This window comes from Nannospalax galili, unplaced genomic scaffold, assembly GCF_000622305.1.
Source record: "Nannospalax galili isolate Female #2095 unplaced genomic scaffold, S.galili_v1.0 scaffold707, whole genome shotgun sequence".
NCBI classification, from domain to species: Eukaryota; Metazoa; Chordata; class Mammalia; order Rodentia; family Spalacidae; genus Nannospalax; species Nannospalax galili.
In genome coordinates this window covers 583406-609837 of record NW_008356263.1, presented here as the reverse complement: position 1 = coordinate 609837, position 26432 = coordinate 583406, and the positions used below count along the sequence as shown (strand labels likewise).

The 26432-nt window shown below is 45.7% G+C and overlaps 1 protein-coding gene and 1 long non-coding RNA gene across 5 annotated transcripts in view; one reads left to right on the top strand and one right to left on the bottom strand.

The window, feature by feature from the left end:
- The first annotated feature begins 6437 nt into the window (after positions 1-6437).
- LOC115067839 lies at positions 6438-18113 on the top strand. The gene is made up of 4 exons (XR_003847209.1): positions 6438-6559; positions 6820-6822; positions 17306-17310; positions 18103-18113. It is a non-coding gene; the product is annotated as an uncharacterized LOC115067839 (long non-coding RNA).
- Ubox5 (U-box domain containing 5) overlaps positions 8326-26432 on the bottom strand; it is a 44171-nt gene continuing 26064 nt past the window's right edge. For 3 of the 4 annotated variants that reach the window (XM_008854470.3, XM_029556856.1, XM_008854471.3), the window contains exons 2-6: positions 20777-20932; positions 18333-18427; positions 15927-17106; positions 12483-12647; positions 8326-9044 (exon numbers count right to left, since the gene is read on the bottom strand). In XM_008854470.3, the coding sequence (XP_008852692.1) occupies positions 8836-9044; positions 12483-12647; positions 15927-17106; positions 18333-18386 (1608 nt within the window). In that variant the 5' untranslated portion in view covers positions 18387-18427; positions 20777-20932 and the 3' untranslated portion in view covers positions 8326-8835. The remainder of the gene's footprint in view (positions 9045-12482; positions 12648-15926; positions 17107-18332; positions 18428-20776; positions 20933-26432) is intronic. The other variant, XM_029556857.1, reaches the window with a different exon arrangement.

Below are 26432 nucleotides of genomic sequence, written 5' to 3'. Positions count from 1 at the left end.
GGGAAGGAGGAAGGCAGGTGAAAGGGGTTCTCTCTGGAGGCTCCCAGCTTGTGAGACAGGCTAATTACAGGCTTCCTAATGAATGAGCCATGGGGTTGCATTTCATCAGCTAAGTCAGAGCTAATGTCTGGGCCCTGGGCTCCAGGAAAGGTACCAAGAGTCTGGAGGGACCTGGGGAACGACAGGGAGGCCAGCTTGGGACTGCTGTCTTCCCCATCTGATTTTCTGCCCTTCCCTTTAAAAACCTTTTACAAAATATTTCTAAATTATGTAGGTGTGGGTGTGGTAGGTTGTGTGTGTGAAAGTGCAGTGCCCTCCAAAGGCACTGGATATGAATGCTGAGAACGGAATTCAGGTTCTCTAGTAGTGTAACACACTCTTTTTTAAGATCTTATTTAAAACTGTGTGTGTGTGTGTTCATGTGTGGGTGCCTGTGGAGTCCAGAAGAGGGCATCAGATCATCCTGGAGCTGGAGTAACGTGGTTGTGAGCTGCCTGACATGGATACTGGGAACCGAAGCCAGGTTCTAGAAAAGTAATATGGTTTCTTAGCCATGAGCCATCTCTCCAGCCCCCGCCCTTCCCTTTTAAAATAGTTATTATTTTTATGTGTATGAGTATATTGCCTACATATATGTAATTGTACCCATGTCATGCAATGCCCACAGAGGTCAGAAGAGGCCATCAGATCCCTTGGAACTGGAGTTAGGATGGTTGTTAGCCCCTTTGTGGGTTCTGGTAACTGAACCTGGTTCTCTACAAGAGCAGTCAGTGCTCTTTTAACTACTGAGCCATCTCTCCAGATCCCTGCCCTCCTTTTAAAGCCCAATTCTTTTCATGGGTTGAGAGTGGTCTCAGTCCACCCTTCTTATTCATGACGTCTTTCTAGGACTGTTGTCTCCCAGTTTGTCTGTCCCTCATGCCTTCAAACTCCACCAGGATTACACAGAGTTCATTGGATACCAACACATACATTTCTCCAATCAGTTTCTCTGTCAGACTTGACTTGTCTCCACTCATTACACTTGTCAAATACCTGGAGTTTCTGTGAAGCATGACAAGCCTACCTCAGCAGACAACTACCTCTAAACACAGTCTAAGACTCTTCCCACATCCTCCTTTCCATAACCATGAGATGGGTACTATTCATTCACATCGCAGTCAGGAGATGCAACCATTGTCATAAGGCCAACTCTGTTGAGCTCTTATCTGGGGACACATCTTTTAGTTTGGCACCTACAGGTTTTCCAAGCTGTGCTGCAAGTGGGTCATGTAACTGGTATGCTATACTTAATCTCTACTGTGACTCTGGTTCTCCATGGAGGGTTTGGACTCAAGTGGAGGTTCCTGAAGTGTGCTCAGTGGTCTTACCACATCAATGCAGGAGGTGCCCATGGGATCTGTGGGAGACTAACCAACTCCAGAACCACAGCCAGTCATGTTAGTGCTACACATAACTGACCCTTCCTTTCCTCCTAATCCTAGAGTTGTTCAAATTAAACAATTCATTTTACATGAATTGCACTTAGTACAATGCCCAGGACATTGCCCTCAATACATTCCTTCTCCTCTTCTCTCCCTCTCTCTCCCTCCGTGTGTGTGTGTGTGAGTGTGTGTGTGCATGTGCCTTTACTGCCTCATGAGTGTTGTTAGGATTAAAGCTATGTGCCACCACACCTAGTTTATATGGTACTGGGGATCAAACTTGGAGCTGCTGCTTCTTCTTTCTCCCCCTCCCCCTTCCCTTCTTCCTCTTCCTCCTCCTCCTCCCCCTTCTTCCTCTTCCTCCTCCTCCTCCTCCTCTTTCCTCTTTTTTTTGACAGGGTCTCCCTGTAGCCCAAGTGACCTGGAACTCACAGAGATCCATCTGCTCTACCTCTCAAGTGCTGGGACTGAAGACATGAGCCACCATGCCTGGCTCATCAGAGCTTCTTGCCTACTAAGCAAGAAGATTACTAACAGGGCCACATCCCTAGACCCTGCTCCATTCATTGTGATGTCACCAACACTAAATTCCCATATGTAGTTGGGCTTACTCCTGGATTTTTGTCTTCTTGATTTCATGGGTTAGCTCTTCTAAAGACACTCAAACCAACCTGCAACCTGTTCTCTGCCGCCCCCCTCTCCATTTACTGAGTTCACTATAGGGGGCAATGACTTGAGCAGTAACTAGAATACCATCAGCATGTTAGGCAAGTACTTGACCATTGAGCTACACCCAATCCCCAAACTGTTCCTTTTCAAGCTTCTCTTGATTATTCTTTTTCCAATGAGCTTTTTAGAAAGAATAGTGCCTAATGACCAGACAACACATACGGGAAGTAACAAGTGGCAAAACCACACATTGCATACATAAAAATACTTTTCGGGGGATTGGGAGAGATGGCTCAGCTGTTAAGTGCACTTTCTGCCCTTCCAGAGGACTGGAGTTCAGTTCCCAGTACCCATGCTGGATGGTTCATAATCATTGGGAACTCCAGCTCCAGGGATTAGATACCATCTTCTGGCCTCCATAGGCATGCACGTGTGTATATTCTACACACACATACACACACACACACACACACACACACACACACACACACACACACACACACACATGAATAAAAATGACAAAATCTAAAAAAAAAAAAAAGCAACAAAAAAAACCCCTTTATTGAATGTCGATATGACTTGGTGGTAGACAGCTTCTCGTCTAGAGACCTGGGCTTGACCCCCAGAACAGTCCCACAGCAGGAAGGGCTTTCTTTATAGAAAAGTATTGGAAGAGATAAATGTTTCTGGTGATCATGCTTTATTACTGTGGAGAAAGGGAGCACTATCTTGCTTACTGCTGCAAACCTTAATGGAAAACACTACCAGTCAGCAATGGAGCTGTCTGCTCCTTCTCCTTCGCTGTCACCTTATTTCTGGGTCACTCTGGCAATCTTGTCTCTTTTCTGGGTTCTCAAGAGTGGCAGGGGCTGGGGAGATGGCTCAGTGTCAAGAGCAAGTACTGCTCTTGCAGATGACCCCTGGCTCATCTTCAACTCCAGCTCCAGTCGATCTAGAGCCCTCTTCTAGCCTCCACAGTCACATAAACAAAAACAAAAAGAAATCCTTAAAAAGAGTGGCAGACAGATGTTGGGTATGTAGCACAGGGATAAACACTGCTTAGCACTGCAAGAGACCCTGGGTTCCATTCCAAGCATGGGGGAAGGGTGACAAGCAGAGCCATTTCAGGCACCTTTTGGAAAGACAGTGCACTTTAGCCTGTAGAGTTCACTGTAGAGTGTAGGAGTTATGAAGTTGAAGAAGCCCGTCTGATCCCACACCCCCAACACAATTCTGTGTGCTCATCCCCATTAAGGGGTACTTCTCTCCCAGGGAAAGGTTCATATGAATAAGGAACATACCAGTCTCACCAAGCTCATATTTGGGCCTAGCACTATGACTGCATTAGAACAGGAAGGCAGAACCAGCCAGGATTGTACTGTCCAATATGGTAGTCACTGAGATGTAGCTGGCTGGTGGCACTAGGAACTTAAATTCTACTTACTTGAGAGTCTTTCTCTGTAGCTCAGGCAAGCCTGGAACTCACTAAGTAGCCCAGGCTGGCCTCAAATTCATAAGGAATGGGATTACAGGTATGAGCCACAGCACTCAGCTTTTATTTACCTTCAGTGTAAATACTCACATTGGCTTTAGCCAGTTCCCAACCCGGACTCTCCCTTTTTACCCAGAACCTGAGGAAGAAGCCGCACGTGCAGGGGCAAGTAGGCCGGGTGAGAAGACAGCAGGCCTGGGCAGGGAGCTGGGTGGGGGAAGCTGTAGGCTAGGTCTTGCTTACAGAACACCCATGGGAGCTCTGTGGGAGGAGGTCAGCCCACAGCAGCCCCACCCTACCCCAGTGGCCATCACAATGGCATTCAGGCCAGCGTCACAACATGACTGGCAGTGGGAGGCTGGTCTCTTTGTCTGAAGACCTAGTTACAGAAACCCCGGTGTCAGAGGACCCTGTTTCCTAGGGAATAGAAAGAGGCCCAGCGGCTAAGTGGCCTCAAGATGGAGACCTATAGGATGGGGACATACAAGCGTGGGGCTGGACGAGCCTACTCAGCCCCCAGAACCAGGGCCTGCAGGGCCAGCTGTCCAGCTGCAAGGAGCAGGGATTCTCTGTGAGCACTGAGCAGCTGCTCATGTTATTCCTGGCTATTTGGTTCTTCTATTTCTTCTACCTTCAGGACTAACTCTGACAGAGCCTCCCTGGGAGTGACTAAAGGTGGCTGACAGCAGCTGACATGGTCCAGTTCCTGCAAGTGAAATCAGGGAGAGGCCAAAGGCCACAGCCTTGGCCCCCCAGAGCAGCTGTCCAGGCCTCACCTGTGTACCCAGGTAATGAAAATCTGGAGCCCAGAGCCCCTGGGGGCCCCTTTATTTCACCAAGCTACCACCTCCTGCTCTCAGTGCTGCATGTCTGTAATAGGAGTCTTATGCCTCCCGTGAGTATACGATGCAAGAAGGGAGTCTTGCAGATCCTGTGACCAGGCCAGGGACAGGGCATCTCAGGAAGACTTCAGGAAAGACAAGGGTACAGAGTGTGAGGCTTCTCAGTGGAGCTGAATTGTTTTCTGGAAAGTTGTTTTGTGCCTGGCCCCAGGCTCCTAGGCGGAAATAAAATGCCTTTGGGGCCAAGTAACATCAACTTTCTTTTTGTTTTCTGGTGTCTTTGAGATAAGAGCTTGCTACGTAGTATAGGCTGGCCTTGAACCCACAGGGATCCTACCTCTCTGCCTCCCAGTGGTTTGGATTTGCAGGCCTGTACCACCACACCTAGCTTTCATTCCTGTTTCCTAAAGTTTTTTAAAATTATTTTTATTTTATGTGTATACGTATATTGCCTGTGTGTAGGTAAGTGTACCCATATTGTGCAATGCCCATGGAGGACAAAAGAGGCTGTTGGATCCCCTGGAACTGGAGTTTCAGACAATTGTTAGCTGCCATGTAGGTGCTGGGATTCAAACCTGGGTCTTCTGCAAGAACAACCAGTGTTCTTAACTGCTGAGCCATCTCTCCAGCAACTCCTGTTTTCTAAGAGGAAAAAAAAAATGGCAAGGATTTTGGCAAAGGTGGAGGAAAGAGCACTTCCTTTTGGGGAGAATCTTGAAGATTAAAACATTGCTAAGGATATAGGAATGCCTCCTCTTTGGACCAGGGCAGGTCCTGGCCACCCCAGGAGCTCCCAGGCCCAGTTTTCTAGCGAGTTGTGCAGGTACCTCTAGCACAGCTGCTGAGACAGCTCTGAGCACTTGGATGATGCTGACTCCACAGTGGCTCCCAGGAGTGGATAGGCCAGGCATCCCTGAGAATGGTTCCCAGCAGTCAGCAATGATATACAATGGTTGACTGGGAGGTAGGCTGCTCCTGAGATGACCACAGTCAAGGGCAGGTCTCCAACCCTCAAACCAAGGCCTCTGTAGGTGCTGCGCTGTGCAGGAGTCACCAGTAGATGCAGGGCAGCATATCCATGCAGACCCTGGGCCTCACATGAAGGCTGTAAGCACTAGTGGCATGTGGAGGGAAGGAAGTGACAAGTTCCTAAGGACTACATGTAGTGCATCTCCTAATCTCAAAAATGCAGATTAGGAAATCTGCAGGTATGAACTCTAGGCTCTGGACTGAATCCCAGGCAGCCTGGAAGGATGAGAAACATGTGTCTCAAGGGCCTGTGATCTGTCTCAAAGACAAAGAGGAAAGTGTCAGGCTGTCTCTTCCTCACCATGCTTGGAAAGGAATAGGGACAGTATGCTATATTTTTGCATTGATATTCTAGAAACTACTTGATGGTAAACAGATGTAGAAGTTTTTTTCCTTTGGAACTCCATAAGGCTTTTTTTCCCCCTAAACTTTATTGAATTTTTGTGTATTTCATACAGAAAATCATCTTTATACCCCTTTCCCCTTTGGCACGGGGGAGGATTCATACCCATTGGGAGGGAGGGTTCATACCTTCTGTCATTTGTGTTAAGGCCTATCATGTAAAGTTAGTGTCCCCAGATGTCCCTCAGTGCAAGTTCATTCACTGGGATCTAGTTAGCCTATGTAGAGTGGCCTCCCTTTTAAGATTTGCTATGATGTATAGATTTGGTCTTTTCATGGTGTCCCACATTTCTTGCACATTCCTCAGCTTTTTAAAAATTTTTCATAATCTTTTTTTTTCATGGCTCTGTTCAGTTTATTGCATGAAGGAGTTACACTAGTCCAAGTTTAAAGCAGACCCTAAATGGTTACACTATACAAGCTGTGAGGTTTTTAAACTTGTGAAAAGGGACAGAAGGGAAATTCTACTCATTGCAAAGAAATCCTCACTTAAGCTTCAGAGAGCCACAAGCACTTAAAACGCAGGAACCTTCAGCTGATCATCCTTAGCCAGTCCAATCTTGATCAGGAACTGGCATATGTTCTTGCGCTGGTCACCCTGTAGCTGAACTACTTCTCCATATTCTGGATGCTCAATTACAGTACCATTGCAGGCAAATTTCTTCTTAAACGCCTTCACTAGTTTCTTTTTATCGTAATCAGTGATCCCTTGGACAGTAGTAACAGTAGTAAGGGTCTTCCTGCTGTTTCTCTGTTGAATTCTATTTTTTAAGAGAAATATTTTTCTTTTTAAATTTTATGTGTACGAGTGTATTGTCTGCATGTATGTGAGTGCACCTGTGTTATGCAATGCCATGGAGGTCAGAAGAGGGCTTCGGATTCCCCTGGAACTGGAGTTAAAGATGGTTTGTAGCCGCCATGTGGGTGCTGGGAATCGAACCCGGGTCTTCTGCAAGAGCAGTCAGTGCTCTTAATTGCTGAGTCAACTCTCCAGCCCCTCTTGCTTTTTTGGAGGGGGGGGGTGTTTTTGAGACAGGGTCTCCCTGTAGCCCCAGCTGTCCTGGAACTCACCATGTAGACCAGGCTGGCCTTGAACTCACAGAGATCTGCCTGCCTCTGCCTCCCGAATGCTGGGATTAAAGGCGCGTGCCACCACGCCCGGCCTCTGTTGAATTCTTCTATGTATATAATCCTCGGTGCCAGCAGGAAGCAGGCCTCTGTGGGAGAAGGGGAGGGGAGGCAGCTGAGTCCTCAGTGTCGGCTCAGTGACTGGGGCCAATTTTTCATAATCTCTGACTGAGCAGTCCAGTTCTTCAACTTTATTGTCCAGTCTTGATATTGTTTTCCATTTCATTCATTCAATCAGTGAGGCTTTCCCCTGTTGTTTCACGTTGGCTTACTGAGTTTTGCACTTCCTTCTTCATTTCAGCCTGAGTTTTCTTCAGTGTCTATCTCTTCTGTCAGAAGTTTATCCCTATCTTTTTAGTTATTTGACTTGTGTGACCTTTAAATTTGTTGAATTCCATGATCATGTTTATGACTTTTCTTTTAAATTCTGTGTCCTGGGTTATCTCTAGAGGGTTCTTGTAGAAGTTGTCTATAGGACTGGTGGAGTTTGGTGTGAACATCCTGTTTAGATTTTCCATATTATTTTTCCATTGTGATCTTGGCATGTGGATTTCTTTAGCTGTTTGTGATTCTGGTATGAAACTCAAGCTTTCCTTTGTTGAAGCCTGCTTCTGTTTGTATTATTGGTGTGTCCTGGTTCTTACTGGGTATGTAAAGCTGGTTGGTCTAGGTTTCAAGTTGTCTCAGATTGTATACTGGAGGGAACTGAAGACTTCATATCAGCTACTCAGAAGTTCCCACAGGGGTACAAGTCAGGCTCCAGTCAGGTACACTCGGGCTTCCTTTAATGTCTGGACTAGCAGGCACTCACTACAATTTGGGAAGTTTGCTAAGGGGATGCCTGATTTTGGCCCTCTCAGGCAGTCTGCTAAGGTCTCAAGGCTTAATTTTTAATGGAAAAAAGCAGCCTAGGGAGCCAGTGAGATGAATCAGAAGAGGTACCTGTTGCCAAACACTGAAGACCCTACTTTCATCCTCAGGACCCACATGGCAGGAGAAAGCCGACTCCTATGGTTTGTCCTCTAATTTCCACAGGTACACTGTGGCTTGCATTACCTACACACATACATAAGCTATTTAAAAAACACAGCCTATAAACAAGTATATTTCCTGCATCAAGCTGTATATAGAACAGGTGTCTCCTCCCTCACTTGCTCCAGGTGGAGCAACTATGTACACTGGCACCGGTACACACAGCAAACCTGTGGTTCTGGGCCCTCACAATGGATGGATCGAAACCAGCTTTTATTCTCTCAAGCTAATGACAAGAATCACAGCCTGACAGTTTGCAGTGACTGATCATGGCTGCCCTATGTGCCAGGAGGAAATCCACAGTGGATGTCAACTATCTCTTTATTAAGGCTCCAAGTGTCTGCAGAGGTGGGGGTACAGGTGGCTCAGTCATGTGCTCTACAACCCCTACTATAGTCCACTTCTCAGTGACCCCAAGGCAGAGAAGGCTGTGTGAAGTCCCAAGTCACAGTCCACTGAGCTCTATCCACAAAGCCCTGCTAGAAGGGTCTGAATACAGGTAACCTGGGAGCCCTCAGGAGGGGTGCTTCTGCTCAGTTGGGGCTGGCTCTGGTTGGGAAGCGGCAAGGGAGGACAGGGAGAGCAGGGATCTCTCCCCCAGCCCAGCCTATGGCTTTATTATCCTTTTGCTGCTTGAGCAGGAGCAGTGTCCCAACCCAATCCCTGTATTACAACCATGAGGTGCTAAGGCCCAGGAGAGAAAAGGCAGGTCCGTGCCTGCCACAAACCAGGCTACAGAGGCACTGGGATCCTGCTCTTGCTCTCCCTATCCCCAGCTCTTGCCAGCAATGGGGCTTCTCTGGTTGAGGCTGGTCACTCAGAAGTGGACCCGCAGCACATCCTGGCTGGTGACTGGCTGCTGGCAAGCTGTGCACATCATGGGCAGGGAACGTTGCTTCTCACTCAGGCAGGGTCGGCACAGAAGGTGGCCACAGGGCAGCTGATACACGGGCTCCTTTCTGAAGTAGGGAGAAAATGCTCTTTTGCAGGAGGCACACGCTAGGCCAGCAACACTCCTGGGCTGCTCTGGTGAATCAGAAGAACAAGCCAGGGTTAGGTGAGGCAGCTCCTTAGTCCAGGTTTTGTCCCTCCTGCTGATAGGCAGGAGAGGTGATAACTGGGAACCTGAAAGGCCTCCCCTCTAGACCTTTATCAATCTTGGTGCAAGCTATGAATGCTTAAGAGGGGCTGGTCTGTGAGGGCAGTGGGCAGGACCAGGCCCTTCCCTTGGTCCCCCAAACAAGGTGTACACTTCCTTGCCAAAGCCAGAGCAAGGCATTAAGCTTATCCCGACAATATAAATTACAAGAAAAGGGAAAAGCAGAATGTGGTCTAAATACCAAGGTCAAGGCAGCTCAGGGTGGAGGGCAGTTATAATCTATCAGAAGTTGCCCTCAGTCCCCTTCCTGAGCCTCTTGAGCAGGCCCTCCCCCTCCATGATTCCCTTGGGGCCTTCTGAGTGAGAACAATTTGTATTTATGTGCCTGTGTGTAAGTGTGCCCATCTCACCCCAAAGTCACACCAGTGGCTCTTCCTTCCCTGTGGCCTACTTGAGGAAGCTGTTCTTCCTCCCCATCTCTAAGGAGAAGAGAGGCTGGGCTGGCCTGTCCTCCTCAGTGTCCAATTCTCTAATCTTAGCTAGCACTTTGGGGACCCCAAATCTGCTTTGCAAATTCTTATTGTTATTTTAATTTTTATTATTAGTGTAGGGAGTGTCACATACCACAGTACATCTGTAGAGGTCAGAGGACAGTTCTGTGCAGTCCACTCTCTTCTACCTTTACATGGGTTCTAGGGCTTGAACCTTCTTGGCAAGTGAGTACCTTAACCCACTGAGCCATCTAACCAAGAACGTGTTTTAGGGAGGCACAGTCTTGTTATGTAGCTCAGGCTGATCCTGAAATTAAGATCTTCCTATCTAAGCCTCTTGAGTGCTTGAGACTACAGGTATGAGCCACCATGCCTGACTTAGAAAATCTTTTTTTTTGGTCTTTTTGAGACAGGGTCTCCCCGTAGCCCTAGCTGTCCTGGAACTATGTAGACCAGGCTTGCCTTGAACTCAGAGATCTACCTGCCTCTGCCTCCCGAGTGCTGGGATTAAAGGTACGTGCCACCATGTCTGGCTTAGAAAATCTTTTTTAAAAAAATATTTTATTATTTTATGTGTCTCTCTGTAAGTGTACCCATGTCATGCAATGCCACAGAGGTCAGAAGAGGGTTTCAGGTCCCCCGGAACTTGAGCTACAGACAGTTGTTAGCTACCATGTGGGTGCTGGGAACCGAACCAGGGTCCTCTGCAAGAGCAGCCAATGCTTTTAAGTGCTGAGCTGTCTCTCTAGCCCCCTGACTTAGAAATTCTTAGCCCTTAGCCTGGACTTCTCTCTTTTTTATATTTTATATTTTATTATTTATTTTTATTTTATGTGTATGCATGTATTGCCTGCATGTAGGTAAGTGCACCCGTGTTGTGCAATGCCCATGGAGGACAGAAGAGGCCTTCGATCTCCTGGAACTGGAGTTTCAGACAATTGTTAGCTGCCATGTGGGTGCTGGGATTCGAACCCGGATCTTCTGCAAGAACAACCAGTGTTCTTAACCACTGAGCCATCTCTGCAGCCCCCTCTCTTTTTAATCTTTGTGAGTGTAGGTGTGCGTGTGCCACAGCACCAGTGTGGAGGTCAAAGTCACTTTCTACCTTGTTTCACACAGGCCCTCATGTTCACCCTGTACATACAAGGCTAGGTGGTCTAAGCTTCCAGGAATTCTCCTGTTTCTACTTCCTATCTCAACACAGACATGCTTGGATTATACACATGTGTTACTATGTCCAGCTTTTTTAAAAATATTTTATTTATTATTTTTTTGTGTATGTGTGTATTGCCTGCATGTAGGTAAGTGCACCCGTGTCATGCAATGCCCATGGAGGACAGAAGAGGCCTTCGATCTCCTGGAACTGGAGTTTCGGACAGTTGTTAGCTGCTATGTGGGTGCTGGGATTCGAACCCGGGTCTTCTGCAAGAACAACCAGTGCTCTTAACTGCTGAGCCATCTTTCCAGTCCCACATCCAGCTTTTTATGTGAGTTCTAGGGATCTAAAACTCAGATCGTTATGTCTGCATGGCAAGCACTTTACCAGTAAGCCGTCTCACCAGTCCCCCAGTCCCTTTTCTTCTTCCACTTCCACCATCATCATTCACTTTGTGTCTGTCTGTCTGTCTGTCCTGGCTTCCTTTCCTCCAGTCTTGTCATCTCTCCTTGAATTTGCCACCCAGCTGCACTGGCACAACCCGGCTTCCTCACCTGAGTCACTTCTGGGAGCACCCCACCACATTCTAGCATGCTTAAGTGGCCTTTCCATGGTCCACCCAGTCTCATATCCACATCAGTCTCATCTTTCAGTCCACTAATTTCAATCAGCTCTTTTCTGTGCTTTGCTGCTGTCGCCCTCCTGACATTGGGCTTGCTGCTCCCTCATTTGGAAAGGTGCCTGAGACCATACACCTTGTATGCTAGACATGCAGACTGCCTCTTTCCTGTGATTCTGGAGCTCCCTAGCACCTCTCATACCACCAGAAGCCCCTCAACGGTAAGGACCACACCTAAGCTTTGCTGTTCATCCGTGGGTCCAAGCAAAGAGGCTCACACAGCCTGAGCTCAGTCAGTACATGATGAGTAAGTCTGACTTCTCAGCCTGGTCTACATAGTGAATTCCAGGACAGCTGGGGCTACAGGGAGATCCTGTCTCAAAAAGACCAAAAAAAAAAAAAAAGTGGAAAAGGGAAAAAAAAACAACCCAACAGGAATGGGGGAAAATCTTATAAATCATGAGACATCTAAATCTGAGAAGCCAACCTGTCCTATCTGCCAGTAAAAGCAACAGAGTAAAGAAGTTAAAAGCAGTCAGGTGTAGTGGTGCAGGCCTTTAATCCCTGCAGAGGTAGGCAGATCTCTGTGAGATCAAGGCCAGCCTCATCTCCACTGTGAGGCCCAGGCCAGCTGGGGCTACAGGGAGATCCTGTCTCAAAAAGACCAAAAAAAAAAAAAAGTGGATAATGGATATAAAATACCACCACCAGGTATGGTGGTACATCCTTATAATCCCAGTACTTGGGAATGAGAGTGTTTAAGGTCAGCTTGGGTTATATAATAAGTTTCAAACCAAACCAGGCTACATAGCAAGACCCTGTCTAAAAATAACCAACAAAAAAAGCCTACAGCAAAGGATAGCCAGGCCGGAGTCTACAGAATCAAAAGGTTGACTGAAGGTCTTTCCTAAAGAGTCCCATCCCCAGGCAGCCCCTCATCTCCCTAAGAGAAGGCAAGATAGCAGCCCTCTCCCCAGGATGGGAGTTACAGTAAGGGAGCTGACCATGCAGGCCCACAGAGTCCTGAGAGACTAGGCCCAGCATCCTGCTCAGGCACATTACCCATGCTAAGGTCCCGGGAAACGTTAGCCCAGATTACCGGAGTTGGTGTCTGGCCTCCTGGAAGCACTATTCCCTTGTGTGTCCTGCTGTTGGAGTTGTCCCCTGGTGAGCCGGGCTGTAAAGGAGGGCATGGAGCCAAGGGTGGAAGTCAAGGCAATTTCCAAGCTTTGTAACAGCTTCTGTTCATGGGACATAGGACCTGCTGAGAGATACATAGACCACAATGTCCAGAAGGTTTGGCGAAAGAGAAATAGCACAAGTCCTCAGAGAACTACAAAGAGCCCCTCTAACTTGACACACATGAATATACAGAAAACTTCCTGTATCTCCCAGGATTGTGGTAGCAGGACATGAAGTCGCTGTCCTGGGAACCCTAGACAGAGTGCAGGGCAGGAGAGAGCCACCTTGGGGCTCCACTGCAGAACTGCACCTGCCTTTTCCCTCTCCTCTCTCTCCCTTTTTTTTTTTTTTTTTTAAAGATTTATTTATATTTTATGTGTCTGCATGTTTTTTCTGCATGTATGCCTGGTGCCTGCAGAGGCCAGAAGAAGAGGTCAGATCCCCCTGGAAGTGGAGTTACAGATAGTTGTCAGGTGCCATCAGCTCTGAACAGCTCCCACCCCAACTCCCATCCTCTGCTTCATCTTACCTTCAGAGTAGGCTTAGTCTCTTTCTCTCATCTTCCTGGGGGCCCCACTACCCTGGAGGGGAGGGATGCTTACCACTTTCTAGGTATGGTATCTTTTTCCTGGCCACTAAAGCAGAGGGGTCTAACCTGATCAGGCCACAGTCTAGGTAAGACATCACAGAGAGCTGAGCTATTGGACTGTGACAACCTGGATGAAAAGGACTATCCCTTGGATTGTATTAACTCCTTCCAATAATCAGAAGGAAAAAAAAATCAAACCACAATCAGAAAGTAAAACCCAGTAGGTCATCTCTCTGCAGACACACATGTATACCAAGGAAAGACTGCCCCACGTCGGCCCCTGGGGTGCCCCAAACCACTTAAGAGCTAATCCATATGGACAACCTCTCATGCATATGATTATAACAGATGATCATGGGATGGAGCACAGTAAAAATACTTCCTATAAGCTAGAGATGTTAGTCACCTACATCAGTCAAAAATAACCCACCCCTTTAGAGAAACCCTCCCTTTTCTTTAGTAATTAAAAGGACCAGAAAGAGAGGCTTGACCCAGCAGTGCTCCATGGAGTGTGCTTCTTGCTTTTACTTTCGTGTTTGATAAATCTACACTTTTGCTACTACTTTTCTGTATCTTGCTCCATCTTTGTTAGAGACAAAAAGAACCTAGACATATTGTCATAGAGAACAACCTGAGACCCTCCTCCCTCTGGTATCAGGATGAGACGGGAGGCAAAGTAGGTAAGGGAGAGTTGGGGAGAAGCCTCAGTGGATAAATTCATGAGGATCTGAGTTCAGATTCCCACCATCCACTAAAAGCCAGGCATAGTGGCACATGTCTGTAGCCTCAGCACTGAATGGAGGGTAGAGACAGGAAGGTTCCTGAAGCTCAATGAACAGCCAGTGTAGCCAAAACACAAGCTCCAGGTTCAGTGAGAGATGACCTCTGACATCTTCTATACACATATACAGGCAACTGCACCTGCACACACGTGAATACATATGTATACACATATATATACTTTAGAAAAAAGGTAGGCAGACGGCTGCCCAAAGCAGGCCTCAAGGACCTCAGGAGAGGAACACAGTATTTTTCCAGTTTGTAGGACACAGAACATCGGCTTAGTAGCAACTTCAAGAAGCACTAGCCCATGTGGCCCTGAGTCAAGTCTGGCAAGGCCGTACCACTGAGACCTCCAAAGAACACAGGGTCAGAACCTTTCTTCAGAACCGTCTCAGTCTACTGTACCTCAGATGCCTCTAAAAATTTCTCAAAACCAAACAAACAAATTGGGCATGGTGGTACATGCACAAAATCTTAGCACTTGGTGAGGCAGAGGCAGGAGGATCAGGAGCTCAAGGTCATCCTCAGCTAGGTACCTAGTCATAGGCCAGCACTTCTTAAAACAAAAAACCCAAGGACACAGACATAACCATTAAATACAGTATCTGCATAGCCTTTTTTTTTTTTTTTTTTTTTTTCCTTTTTGAGACAGGGCCTCCCTGTAGCTTCAGCTGACCTGGAACTCACTATGTAGACCAGGCTGGCCTTGAACTCAAAGAGATTTGCCCCTCTGCCTCCCGAATACTGTGACTAAAGGCATGCGCCACCATGCCCGGCTTATTATTTTTATTTTATGTGTCTGAGTGTATTGCCTGCATGTGTGTAAGCACATGCCTGTCTCTCAGTGCCTGCAGAGGTCAAAGAGGACAGTGGATCCCCTGGAACTGGAGTTATAGAAGGTTATTAACTGTCATTGGGTAATGGGAATCAAACCTGGGTCCTCTGCAAGAACATCCAGTGCTCATAACCATTTCTAGGTCTTAAAGGCATATGGCTGACCAAACATGTTCAGCTGCACAAGTCACTAAAGTAATCCAGTGCTACTGTTTAGAAGGCAGAACTGCTAGCAGGGGGTGGTAGTGCACGCCTTTAATCTCAGAACTCAGGAGGTAGAGGGAGGTGGATCTCCGCAAGTTCGAGACCAGCCTGGTCTACATAGTGAGTTCCAGGTCAGCTGGGGATACAGGGAGACCCTGTCTCAAAAAGAAGGAAAAAAAAAAAAAAGATAGTAGAACTTCTGCTTCCAGGGAAAAGCAAGAAGCGGGAGACAAATCTCACTCAGGAACACAGACATTCAACATTTACTGACCACATTTTCTTTCTCAAACAAGGGCCTCCAACCGCATACATTACCACTTTTCTGTGTGTTATGGTACCTCATGGTAAAGTGAGGCAGGGGAGAACCTCAGTGCATTCCCATTCAGTGCTCCTCTGAGAAGATTAAACATAATACCCCAGAGGAGTTCACTGACACATGACATAAAGAAGGTTCCAGAAAGAAGACATGCTCTGCTTTGAGGGACCTAGTATGTCTCCTCCCAGCCAGTTTAAATGGAGGATGCAAGAGAGGAAAAAATGTTGACCTAGGCAGGGAACACAAGGGGAACTGAAAGGGAGAGTCAGAAGATGGAGGCACAAAGCATGTCAACAGAAACACAGGAAAAGCCAGACGTATCATCTCAGCACTTGGGAGGCTGAGACAGAAGGATTACCACAGTTCACTTCCAGCCAGGGATACATGGTGAGCTCCAGGCTAGCCTGAGCTACACAGCTGAGACCCTAACCTCAGAATAAGGAAGAACGACAACCCTGAGAGGCATCCGAAGTATCTGTGGGCTGAGGACAAAGTTGAGATGCCCGACAAGAATGGAAAAGCAGCAGCGAGGGCCCTAGCCTGACAAATCTAAGCTAGAATAAAGCCAAGACAGTGGTGTCACGTCAGTAGGAATGGCAAGTAAACAAAGGCCATGGAACAGGAAAGTGAGTTACCTGTTGAACAGTCCATGTGCATCAGGCTGAGCTCACTGGGGGCTTTCATTTTCTTTGCAGTGGGCTCTGAGGTAGTGGGTGAGCCAGAGGAAGCATTCATGTCAAGTCTGTTGTCGGGAGTGTGTTCAGCCTGCTCTACCTTCCTTTTCCTTGAAGGCAGGGCAATGATAGAAGGAGTCACTGTTGATGTACTTTGTGCTCTCCCAAGCAGGTGGCAGCCAGAAATAGAGTGCTGGAGCAGGAAATGGTCAATCCGGGCCTTCAGGGAAGGATGGGGTAGGGGCCGAGACTGTGGAGTAAAGGCTACCCCTGTGAAAGGGTCACTAGGCACTCGGCCCCAAGCAGCTTCGCTGAGGTTACACTTCTCCAGAGTGCTCTGGTCAATGACCTTGCCTGAGGGCAGCAGCATGGGGCAGGGCATGATCTCTAGGGTTATGGGATCCAGGAACTCCTCTGGCACATCGTGAATCACCTCAGTCAGCTCCTGCAAGATACAGGGAGCCTGCTGGCCCTCAGACTGACCCCCAGGGTCACAGTCACTCTCCATGGGTAAGGCTGGAGTGTGCAGACCCAAGTTCTGAGGCAGGTTCTCTGAAGCTACTAGCAAGACATTATTTATCACCTCCTGAGAGCAGGTCTTGGCTGGCTGACCCCATACCTCTAAATGCTTGATGCAAGAGATGGCACTGCCTGTCACATGGGTAATACAGATCTTGAGGTGGGCCACATGGCTAAGGGAAAAAGTCCCTTTATTCCAGAGTTCCTGGGCCACAACAGTAGGAGAGGGGAGAGTGACTTCCATTGAGCTAAAAGGCGGCCTGGCCTTGAAGCCCCTGTGGCTAAATAACACTTGGCTCTGGTTTTTCAGTAAGACTTTGCCTACCAAGGTGAACGCCTCCTTCTCTGGGGCAGATGGCGCCATCGTGCCTGTAGTCTGGCATTCGTGTGGGTCCCAAGAGGTTCTGCTAGATGAGACAGATGTATATATTTCCAGGCCAGTGACATTCTGGCCTCCCCGAGCTGAGAGGTCTATGTTAATCCTACAGATTTCCACATTAAAGGGAAAGGAAACTGTCACATAGACTGGTGGCCTAATGAAATACTCTGTCCTAAAGCCACGGCTTCGCTTTATGAAGTCTTCAGAGATGAGATTTTCCACTTCATAACCATCAGCTGACACCTAGATTTAATGACAAACAAGATCACTGATCCAAATGGAGACAAAGTGTTTTCGAGAACTTGTGACTTAATAGAAGATTCTATTTTATTTATTTTACTTTTTATTTATTTATTTTTTGGTCTTTTTGAGGCAGGGTTTCCCTGTAGCCCCAGCTGGCCTGGAACTCACCATGTAGACCAGGCTGGCCTTGATCTCACAGAGATCGTCCTGCCTCTGCCTCCCTAGGATTTAAGGCACGTGCCAATCCTGACTAGAAGATTCTATCTTAAAGAAAACCCTAAGATCTTTATTTTAAAACTGAATTATCTCAGGTTTTTTCTGAAGGCACCCAAGATCATTCCAAAGACTGAAAGTAAATGTCCCAAGCATGGCCTGCTCTGAAAATATGAGCAATAAGCCAGGCATGGTGGTATACATCTATAATCGAAGCACTTGGGAGACAGAGGCAGAAGCATCAGTTCAAGATCATTATTGACTATATAGTGATTGGCTGGTTGCAAGCCAGCCTGGACTAGGAGAGACCCTGTCTCAAAAACACAAAACAAAGCCAGGCATATTAATATGACTTTATTAATCCCAGCACTCCAGGACTAAGGAGGCAGAGGTGGGTGGACCTCTGTGAGATTGAGGCCAGCCTGGTCTACATAGCAAATTCTAGGCCAGCTAGGGCTACAGAGAGACCCTGTCTCAAAAAGATCAAACCAAATCAAACCAAACCAGTAAGTAAACAACAATTTAAAAAAAAAAGAGAGAGAGAGCCGGGCGTGGTGGTGGTACGCACCTTTAATCCTAGCACTTGGGAGGCAGAGGCAGGAGGATCATTGTGAGTTCAAGGCCAGCCTGGCCTACATAGTGAGTTCAGGTCAATTGGGACTACAGGGAGACCCTGTCTCAAAAAGACAGACAGACAGACAGACAGACAGACAGAGAGAGATTGAAAGAGACTGATTCTACTTTGTTTTGACTAGATACAAGTGAAATTAATTTATCAAAGAGGGAAGAGCACATTGAAGTTTACTCCACAACCTGAGTCATAAATCACCTCACAATAATGCTCTGTGAGTCTAGTGATGAGCCTGCCCACTACTTACTTAAATGCTGTCTGGTGGAATCTAAGGGTGAGAGTATAGTAAGCTGAAATCAAGAGCACATACACAAGGCAGGAGGAAATGGGGAAATGCATTAAATATACTGTATACTTATGTGTATATATTTGTTTGGTTTACCTTGTTGCAGTGAATTCTTGGTCTGAATTGTGGGAGGCAAAGATTTATTACCATCTTTGTGGCTAAAATGATAGCTTCCAAGTATCAGAAACAGCCTTAAACAGAAGTGAAACTTAGTATTAGCCAGGCACATTAAAATTCAGTTTTAAACTTTCAGGAGTTGAATCTAAGAGAAAATAATCAAATAAAATAAAAGCAAAACTTTTAGCACATAGTCCCTGAGTCTACAGTGACTTTCCTTGTGCCCTATACATGATATTAGGGAAAAAATAGTCACTTAGAAGTTATGAAGGTGCCAGGTGTGGTGGCGCACGCCTTTAGTCAGAGGCAGGTGGATATCTCTGAGTTCAAGGCCAGCCTGGTCTACATAGTGAGTTCCAGGCCAGCTGGGGCTACAGGGAGACCCTGTCTCAAAAAGACCAAAAACGAAAAAAAACTTATGAAGGTAAGTTTCTAAAGCAAGCTCCACAAGCTGGCAAAGCCTACCAGTTCTCTGGCTGACAGCAAGACCTGTCCGTCTTCAGAGTCTCCCATAGGACAGGGACAGTCAAAAGCAGCAAGTCACAGGAAAACAACAATGGGGGCTTGAAAGGGTCACAGGGAAAAAAAAAAATCATAGTCGTGCTAGGTATTTTGCCATTGAACACCTCTGTCAGTGCAACTGTTTCCTTACTAACCGAAACACTCAGAGCTGGGTGTGGTGGTGCTTACCTTTAAGCTCAGCACTTGGGAGGTGGAGGTAGGTGGGTCTCTGAGTTTGAGGCCAGCCTGATTTATACAGCAAGTTCCAGGCCAACTGTCTCAAATAAACAAAAAACCCAAAAGACTCAACAACATTTTTGAGAAGGCTGCAATTTTTTTTTTTTTTTTTTGTCTTTTTGAGACCCCAGTTGGCCTGGAACTTGCTATGTAGACCAGGCTGGCCCTGAACTCACAGAGATCTACCTGCCTTTGCCTCCTGGAGCTCTGGGATCAAAGGTGTGTGCCACCACGCCTGGCAAGGCTACAGCATTTTTTTATTGGCTTACTTATACTGAATCTATGCAGTAGCTCTGAGGGCATCTGTATGGAATCTTCATGAGCCTGGCATTTCTGCTCATTTATTTAGGGATGTCAGATTTCCCCCCCATACACAACAGATAAATGTAATTTAAAAACCAAAAAAGAGGGAATCTGGGAGTTAGTGAGATGGCTCAGAGGGTAAAGACACTTGCAGTATAAGCCTGGCAACCTGAGTTTGATCCCTGGAACCCACACAAAGGTGGAAGGAATGAACAACTCTGTGAAGTTGTCCTCTGACCTCCGCACCTGTGGCACACGAACCCCACCCCAACATCGTATGTGCACAAAAACAATTTTTTTTAAAGATTTATTTTTATTTTATTTTATTGTATGAATGTTTTGCCTGCAAGTATGTATGTGTACATGTGTGCCAGTAGAGGCCAGAAGAGGCCATCAGATACCCTGGAACTGGAATTACAGGCAATTGTGAACCTCCATGTGGGTACTGGGAACTGAGCACATTCCTCTGTAAGAATATCAAGTGTTCTTAACCACTGAGCCCCCAGAATCCTCCTTGATTATCTTAAGCAGAAGGAATGCCTAGTCAGGCCTATATAAATGTGAAATGTATATAGCCTATCTCACTTAATCCTCACAACAACCCAAGGAAGTACTAACATTCTTTTGTCCTGGATGAAGTTCAAACAGGCTGCTTCTGTAGGCGTTCTTTATATAGCTCAGTTGGTAGAATGTTTGCCAAGCACACATGAGAGCCCTGGGTTTAATCCCCAGTGCTACACATATTAAGCATGGTGGCACATTCCTGTCATCCTGGCATTCAAGAGATAGAGGCAGGAGTTCAAGATAATATTCTTCTGTAAAGTAAGCTTGAGGTCAATGTAGGCTACATGAGAAATGTAACTATGTTCTATGATGCAGAAATATGGAAATATTTTTGTTTGGGGGTTTTGTTGTTTTAGAGATAGGATTTCATGTAGCCCAGGCTGGCCTTGAACTTCTGGTCCTCCTGCCTCTACCTCCCATGTGCTAGTATTAGAGGTCTATATCACCACACTCAGTTTATGTGGTTCTGGGGATGAAATCAAGAGCCTCCTGCATGCTAGGTAAGCACTCTACAAAAAGGGCTACAGCCCCTGCCCCTAAAACCTCTTGATTACCATTTCCAACATATATTGGAGCAGGTCTCAAACTGTTTTCTACAGAAAGCCTAATGGCCCTGCTCATTATTACTGCCTCTTCCCATGTTACTGCCTCCTCCTACCTGGGATGGGGAGCCTTCTAGTCAAAAATCTCACCCACTCATAAAGTTGCTCCAACTTGACCAATGATAGATAGCCAACTCCACTAATAAATTACTAAAGCACTGGGGCCTAAAGCAGAATACACAGACTTCTTGCTCTCCACACTTATTGAAATCTAACCTGAGGGAATATCCACAGAGGCTGTTCAGTCCATCCACATTATATTCTTTTCAGTGTCAGCCTAGGTGCCACCTCTTGCCTCCTGCCTGGTCTCTGTTGCAACTGCTGCAGGTCACACTGCATGCCAGCACCTGAGCAGTTGGGGTGGATTTTCACCTATAGCAAAATTAAAAAAGAAAAAGTTAACATATTAATACAAATTCAAGGCTGGGCAGACCACAAATTTTTAAAAAAGGGCTGGAGATATAGTTCAGTGGTAGAGAGCTTGCCTAACATTTGTATGACCCTTGGTTCAATTCCCAGCACTACAAAATCAAGAGACATACAAAAGTAATTGAGTCGTTCTTTGTGAAGACTCATACGCCACCAAGGCAGGAAGGCACTTTAGCTGACAAGCACAATGTACTAAGGTACACCCTCCCTCAAGGGAGTGCTCGGGCCGTGCACTGGACCACTTCCAAGACTCCCAGCCACACCATTGCCATTCTGCTAACTGCTCTGAGGCACTATGTCTAAAACACAGTTTGTAAGGTGGGATGTTGTTTTTCTTAGGTTGTCAAAATGGTCATTCTCTTCTCTACCTGATAGCCTTCCTTTGTTCTCTTTATTAAAATAATTGTTTCAAGCCTGGTGTGGTGGTGCATGCCTGTAGTCCCAGCACTTGGGAGGCAGAGGCAGGTAAATCTCTGTGAGTTCAAGGCTAACCTGGTCTACAGAGTGAGTTCTAGGCCAGCTGGGGCTACAAGGAGACCCAGTCTCAAAAAGACAAAAATAAAATAAAATAAAATAAATAAAATAATAAAATAAAATAAAATAAAAAATATAAAATAAAATAAAATAATACCAGGGCTGGAGAGATGGCTCAGCAATTAAGAGCACTGGCTGCTCTTGCAGAGGACCCGGGTTCAATTCCCAGCACCCACATAGTGGCTGACAACCATCTGTAACTCCAGTTCCAGGGGATCTGACACCCTATTCTGACCTCAGAGGACATTGTACGACATGGGTGCACTTACATACATGCAAATAATACACTCAGACACATAAAAAAATAAAATGCCAGTCAGGTGTGGTGGTGCACCCCTTTAATCTCATTACTTGGAGAGGCAGAAGCAGGCAGATCTCTATGAGATCAAGGCCAGCCTGGTCTATACATACCCTGTCTCTGAAAGGAAAAAAAAAAAAGAAAACATTTCTTTGAAAATGATGCTGATTGTTAGACTGACATACGTTTATCAATAAACATTTTACATGACACGTGTGGGTGTAGTTACATACATGCGGCACATGTATATATATATATATATATACACACATACATACAAACAAATATATATAAATGTCTTTATCTGACAGACTGGGGTGCATCAACTCATTTCTACTTTTAAACAATCCTTTTAAAAAATATTTCATTTATTACTTTTATGTGTATGAATGTATTGCCTGCATGTATGTAAGAACACCCATGTCATGGATTGCCTGCAGAGGTCAGAAGAGAGCATCAGATCCCCTGGAACTGGAGTTACAGATGGCTGTCAGCCACCATGTGGGTGCTGGGAACTGAATCCAGGTCCTCTGCAAGAGCAGTCAGTGCTCTTAACTACTGAGCCATGTTTCAAGTCATTAAACTATACTTTTATTTTCTAGATTGGCTATATGTGGCTTAAGACCATATTTCACTCTGTAGCCCAGGCTGACCATAAACCTAAGATCCTCCTTCCTCAGTCTCCTGAGTGCTGGGATTACAGGCATGTTCCACCATCATATACAGTCAAATGGTTCTTGGCTTTTCTTTTTTTTTTAGACAAGGTGTCTTCTTATAGCCCCAGCTGGCATCAATCTGGCCTGCCTCTGCTTCCTGAGTGCTGGAATTAAGGGTATGTGCCATCACACCACGCTTGATTCTGTTTTATTGAAACAAGGTCTCACTATGTAGTCCTGGCTGGTCTGAAACTTGCTATATAGACCAAGCTGGACTGGAACTCAGAAATCCACATACTTCTGCTTCAAGGCCAGCCTGGTCTATACAGTGTGTTCCAAGCCAGCTGAAATATAGGGAGAACCTGTCTCAGAAAGAAAAAAGAAAAAAGAAAAAGAGTGCCGGGTTTAAAAGCATGTGACACCATGACCACCAAGTGGTTCTTTAAATGTACTACTGAAATGGATTTGCATATATCTAGTTTTATACAGGAAACTATTGCACTTTCATATACTTAAATGTAAAAGTCCCTTACATGGCACTAGGGCACAGAAATAAATATGAAGTAGCCAGGTGATAAAATTATTGCATATTATATTTTAATGGCAGAAACAGGGCCCTCCTGCCTCAACCTAATAAGTGCTGTCATTACAGTCTGTGCACCAACATTGCTGGCTCTATCAAGGTCTTTAACTGGTATAGTCTTGTCATCTATATAGTTCTAACACCTTGATCTTTCAAGGTCAAGGACTGCCTGCCCTAATGCTTAATCCAGAAAACAAAAGCCTCAATATACAGCCTAACTCAGGAAGACAGCTTGCCCAGCCCTGCAAGCCTTGTAATCAATTTTATTGCAAATGCTCTTCAGTAAAATATGTAAAAATTATAGCCTTCTGCAAATACGGTATCAAAGCACATACTGGGCATCTCAGGTCACAGCTAAAGTAGCTGGCTGCCCAGAGAAATAGTTTGAAGCCATATCAAAGTAGAAGCCTGATGACCCCAGTTCAATTCTTGGAACCCACATGGCAACAGGAGAGAATGGACTCCCACAAATTGTCTCTGAACTCCACACACCCACCAGGGTAAGCGTGTATCTCCCCAAAATAAATGTTAAAAAAAAAAAGAGAGAGAGAGAGAGAGGAGAGAATGAAATAGTAACTGGAAGAGCATACAAAATAACAAAATACACAGAGAATGGATATTGTCATGAAACTTGTTTCAAAATATTTAACAAGGGGATTGTAGAGATGGGCCTAGCAGTTAAGCACATTGGCTGCTCTTGCAGAGGACACAATTCAGTTCCTAGCACCCACATGGCAACTAACAACCATCCCTAAGTTCAGTTCCAGAGGATCCAACGCCCTCTTCTGGCTTGCACAGGTATTGCATGCATGGGTGCAATTATACACATAAAAATATAAATAAACAAAAATGTTAAAAATACACTCTGCTTCCCTGGGGCTGCACAACCCGCAGGCCTCTCTCCTGGGTAAGCTGATAGCCCCCCACCCCACCCCACACGTGCACACACACTGTGCACACCATGCCTTGACTCCACCAGCCTCATTCACCCTCCCATCTCCCCCTATGTCTCTCCTCCTAGCCTGGGTCCTGTCCCATTCCTTGTCTTGGGGCACCAGACACCAGGGGAATCACCATTGCTTCCTGATCCTTTGCATCCAGACCAACCCAGTTCCTTCTCGGGTCCCCAGGAGCCCTTTAGGCCGGGCCCCACCCTCACCTCCCTCAGCTTCCCTGTGCTGCACAACCCACCACCCGCTTTCCTGGACACCCGGATGATCCTTCCACTCTCTGATTCTTTGCATCCAGACCAACCCAGTTCCTCACTGCAGTCCCCAAGAGCCCTTGGGGCCTCTTCCCGCCCCCACTGCCCTTTGATTCTCTGGGTGGCACGGCCACCAGCTGCCCTAGATCAAGATCTTTCCTGGGCCCTGCTCACAGGCCAGTCCAACCCCCAAATTCCTCAGGCCAAAATCTTTCCTGGAGGGATCCAGACCTTAGGAAGAAGGCCTGAGAGCATTTGATCCTCATCTGACTTGGGCCTCTGTGGGAACTCCTGAAGACAAAAGCAATCTGGCCACTCCAAAGTAAAATCAAAAGAGAGAACCGGAAGTTTCATGCCCAACAAGTAAACCACAAAGGCACATAAAGTTTACAAAAAGAAGCAGACCTAAACTCAACAAAAGAAGGCTTGAGTCTCAAACAAGAATCAGAAACTACAAAAGAAATCCACATGTCAAAGTCATAGAGAAAAAATAATAACATGAAAAACCAAAATAACATATCCCCACAAAATACCAATAGTCCTCAAAAGGACTACACTGAGAACCCCTTAGAGATAATGCAGGACATGGAACTCAATAGAACAATTATAAACATGATAAAAGAATTCAGTGAATTTAAAGAACACACAAAGAAATCAAAGAACTGAAGGAAGATAGGGATAAACTTCTGAATGAATTCAGAAAAGACCTAAAATAGTGAAGAATACTCAGGCTGAAATGAAGGAAGTGAAACACTTGGTAAACTGATTAGTAACCACAGGAGAAAGCCTCACCAATAGGATGAACGAAATGGAAAACAGAGTATCAAGACTGGAAGATAAAGTGTATGAACTAGACCACTCAAGCAAAGATTATGAAAAATTTAAGAAATCACAAGAATGGAATATGCAGGAATTGTGTGACATCATAAAAAGACCAAACTTATGAATCATAGGCACACAGGAAGGAGAAGAATCCCAAGATAACGGCATGGACCAGATCATCAACAGAATCGTGGAAGAAATGTCTCAAAATTAAAGAAAGACATGCCCATACAAATACAAGAAGCATACAGAACACCAAACAGATAGGACCAGAACAGAAACTCTCCACGGCACATCGTAGTAAAAACACTACACGCACAAAACAAAGAGAAAATTCTGAAAGCTGCAAAAGAGAAACAACAAGTCACATACAAAGGAAAACCCATTAGGATTACAGCTGACTTTTCAGTGTAAACTATGAAAGCCAGAAGAGCCTGGACCAAAGTATTCCCAGTTTTAAATGACCACAGATGCCAACCCAGATTACTATACCCAGCCAAAATGTCTATTATAGTCGAAGGGGAAAGAAAAATCTTCCATGACATAAACAGGCTGAAGGAATTCATGTCCACAAGGGTAGCCCTTCAGAGAGTTCTGGAAGCAATACAAAGAGCTGAAGAAAGTAATGACTATACCCAAGGGGTTGCGGAAAGAATTCAATGAAGGTATAACTGTGGAAAAGTACAGCTAAATCAAGAATGTAAACAGAAATAAAAATGACAGGATTCCATACTCATCTTTCATTAATAACTTTAAATATGAACAGACTGAACTCCCCAGTCAAAAGACACAGACTAGGTGAATGGATTAAGAAACAAAACCCAGCCAGGCATGTTGGCACACACCTTTAATAACAGCACTTGGGAAGCGGAGGCAGGCAGATCTCTGCGAGGCCAGCCTGGTCTGCACAGTGAGTTACAAGCCAGCTGGGGCTATAGGGAGACCTTGTCTCAAAAAAATATTTAGGATTCTTCAGAGACTAGGTGAATGGATTAAAAAATAAAACCCACCTTTTTGTTGTCTGCAAGAAACTCATCTCACTTTCAAGGACAGACACTATCTTAAAGCAAAAGGATGGGAAAAAAATAAGCAAACAGTACTAAGAAAAAAGCAGGTGTTGCAATTCTGATATCTGACAAAATAGACTTTAAACTAAAACTAATCAGAAGAGATAAAGAGGACCACCCCATTCTGACCAAAAGAACAATAAATCAAGAAGATATTACAACCATGAACATATATTCACCAAACTCTGGTGCACCTAACTTCATAAAACATACTACAGGACTTTAAGACCCAGATTAATCCCAACTCATTAATAGTAGGGGACTTCAATACCCCACTGT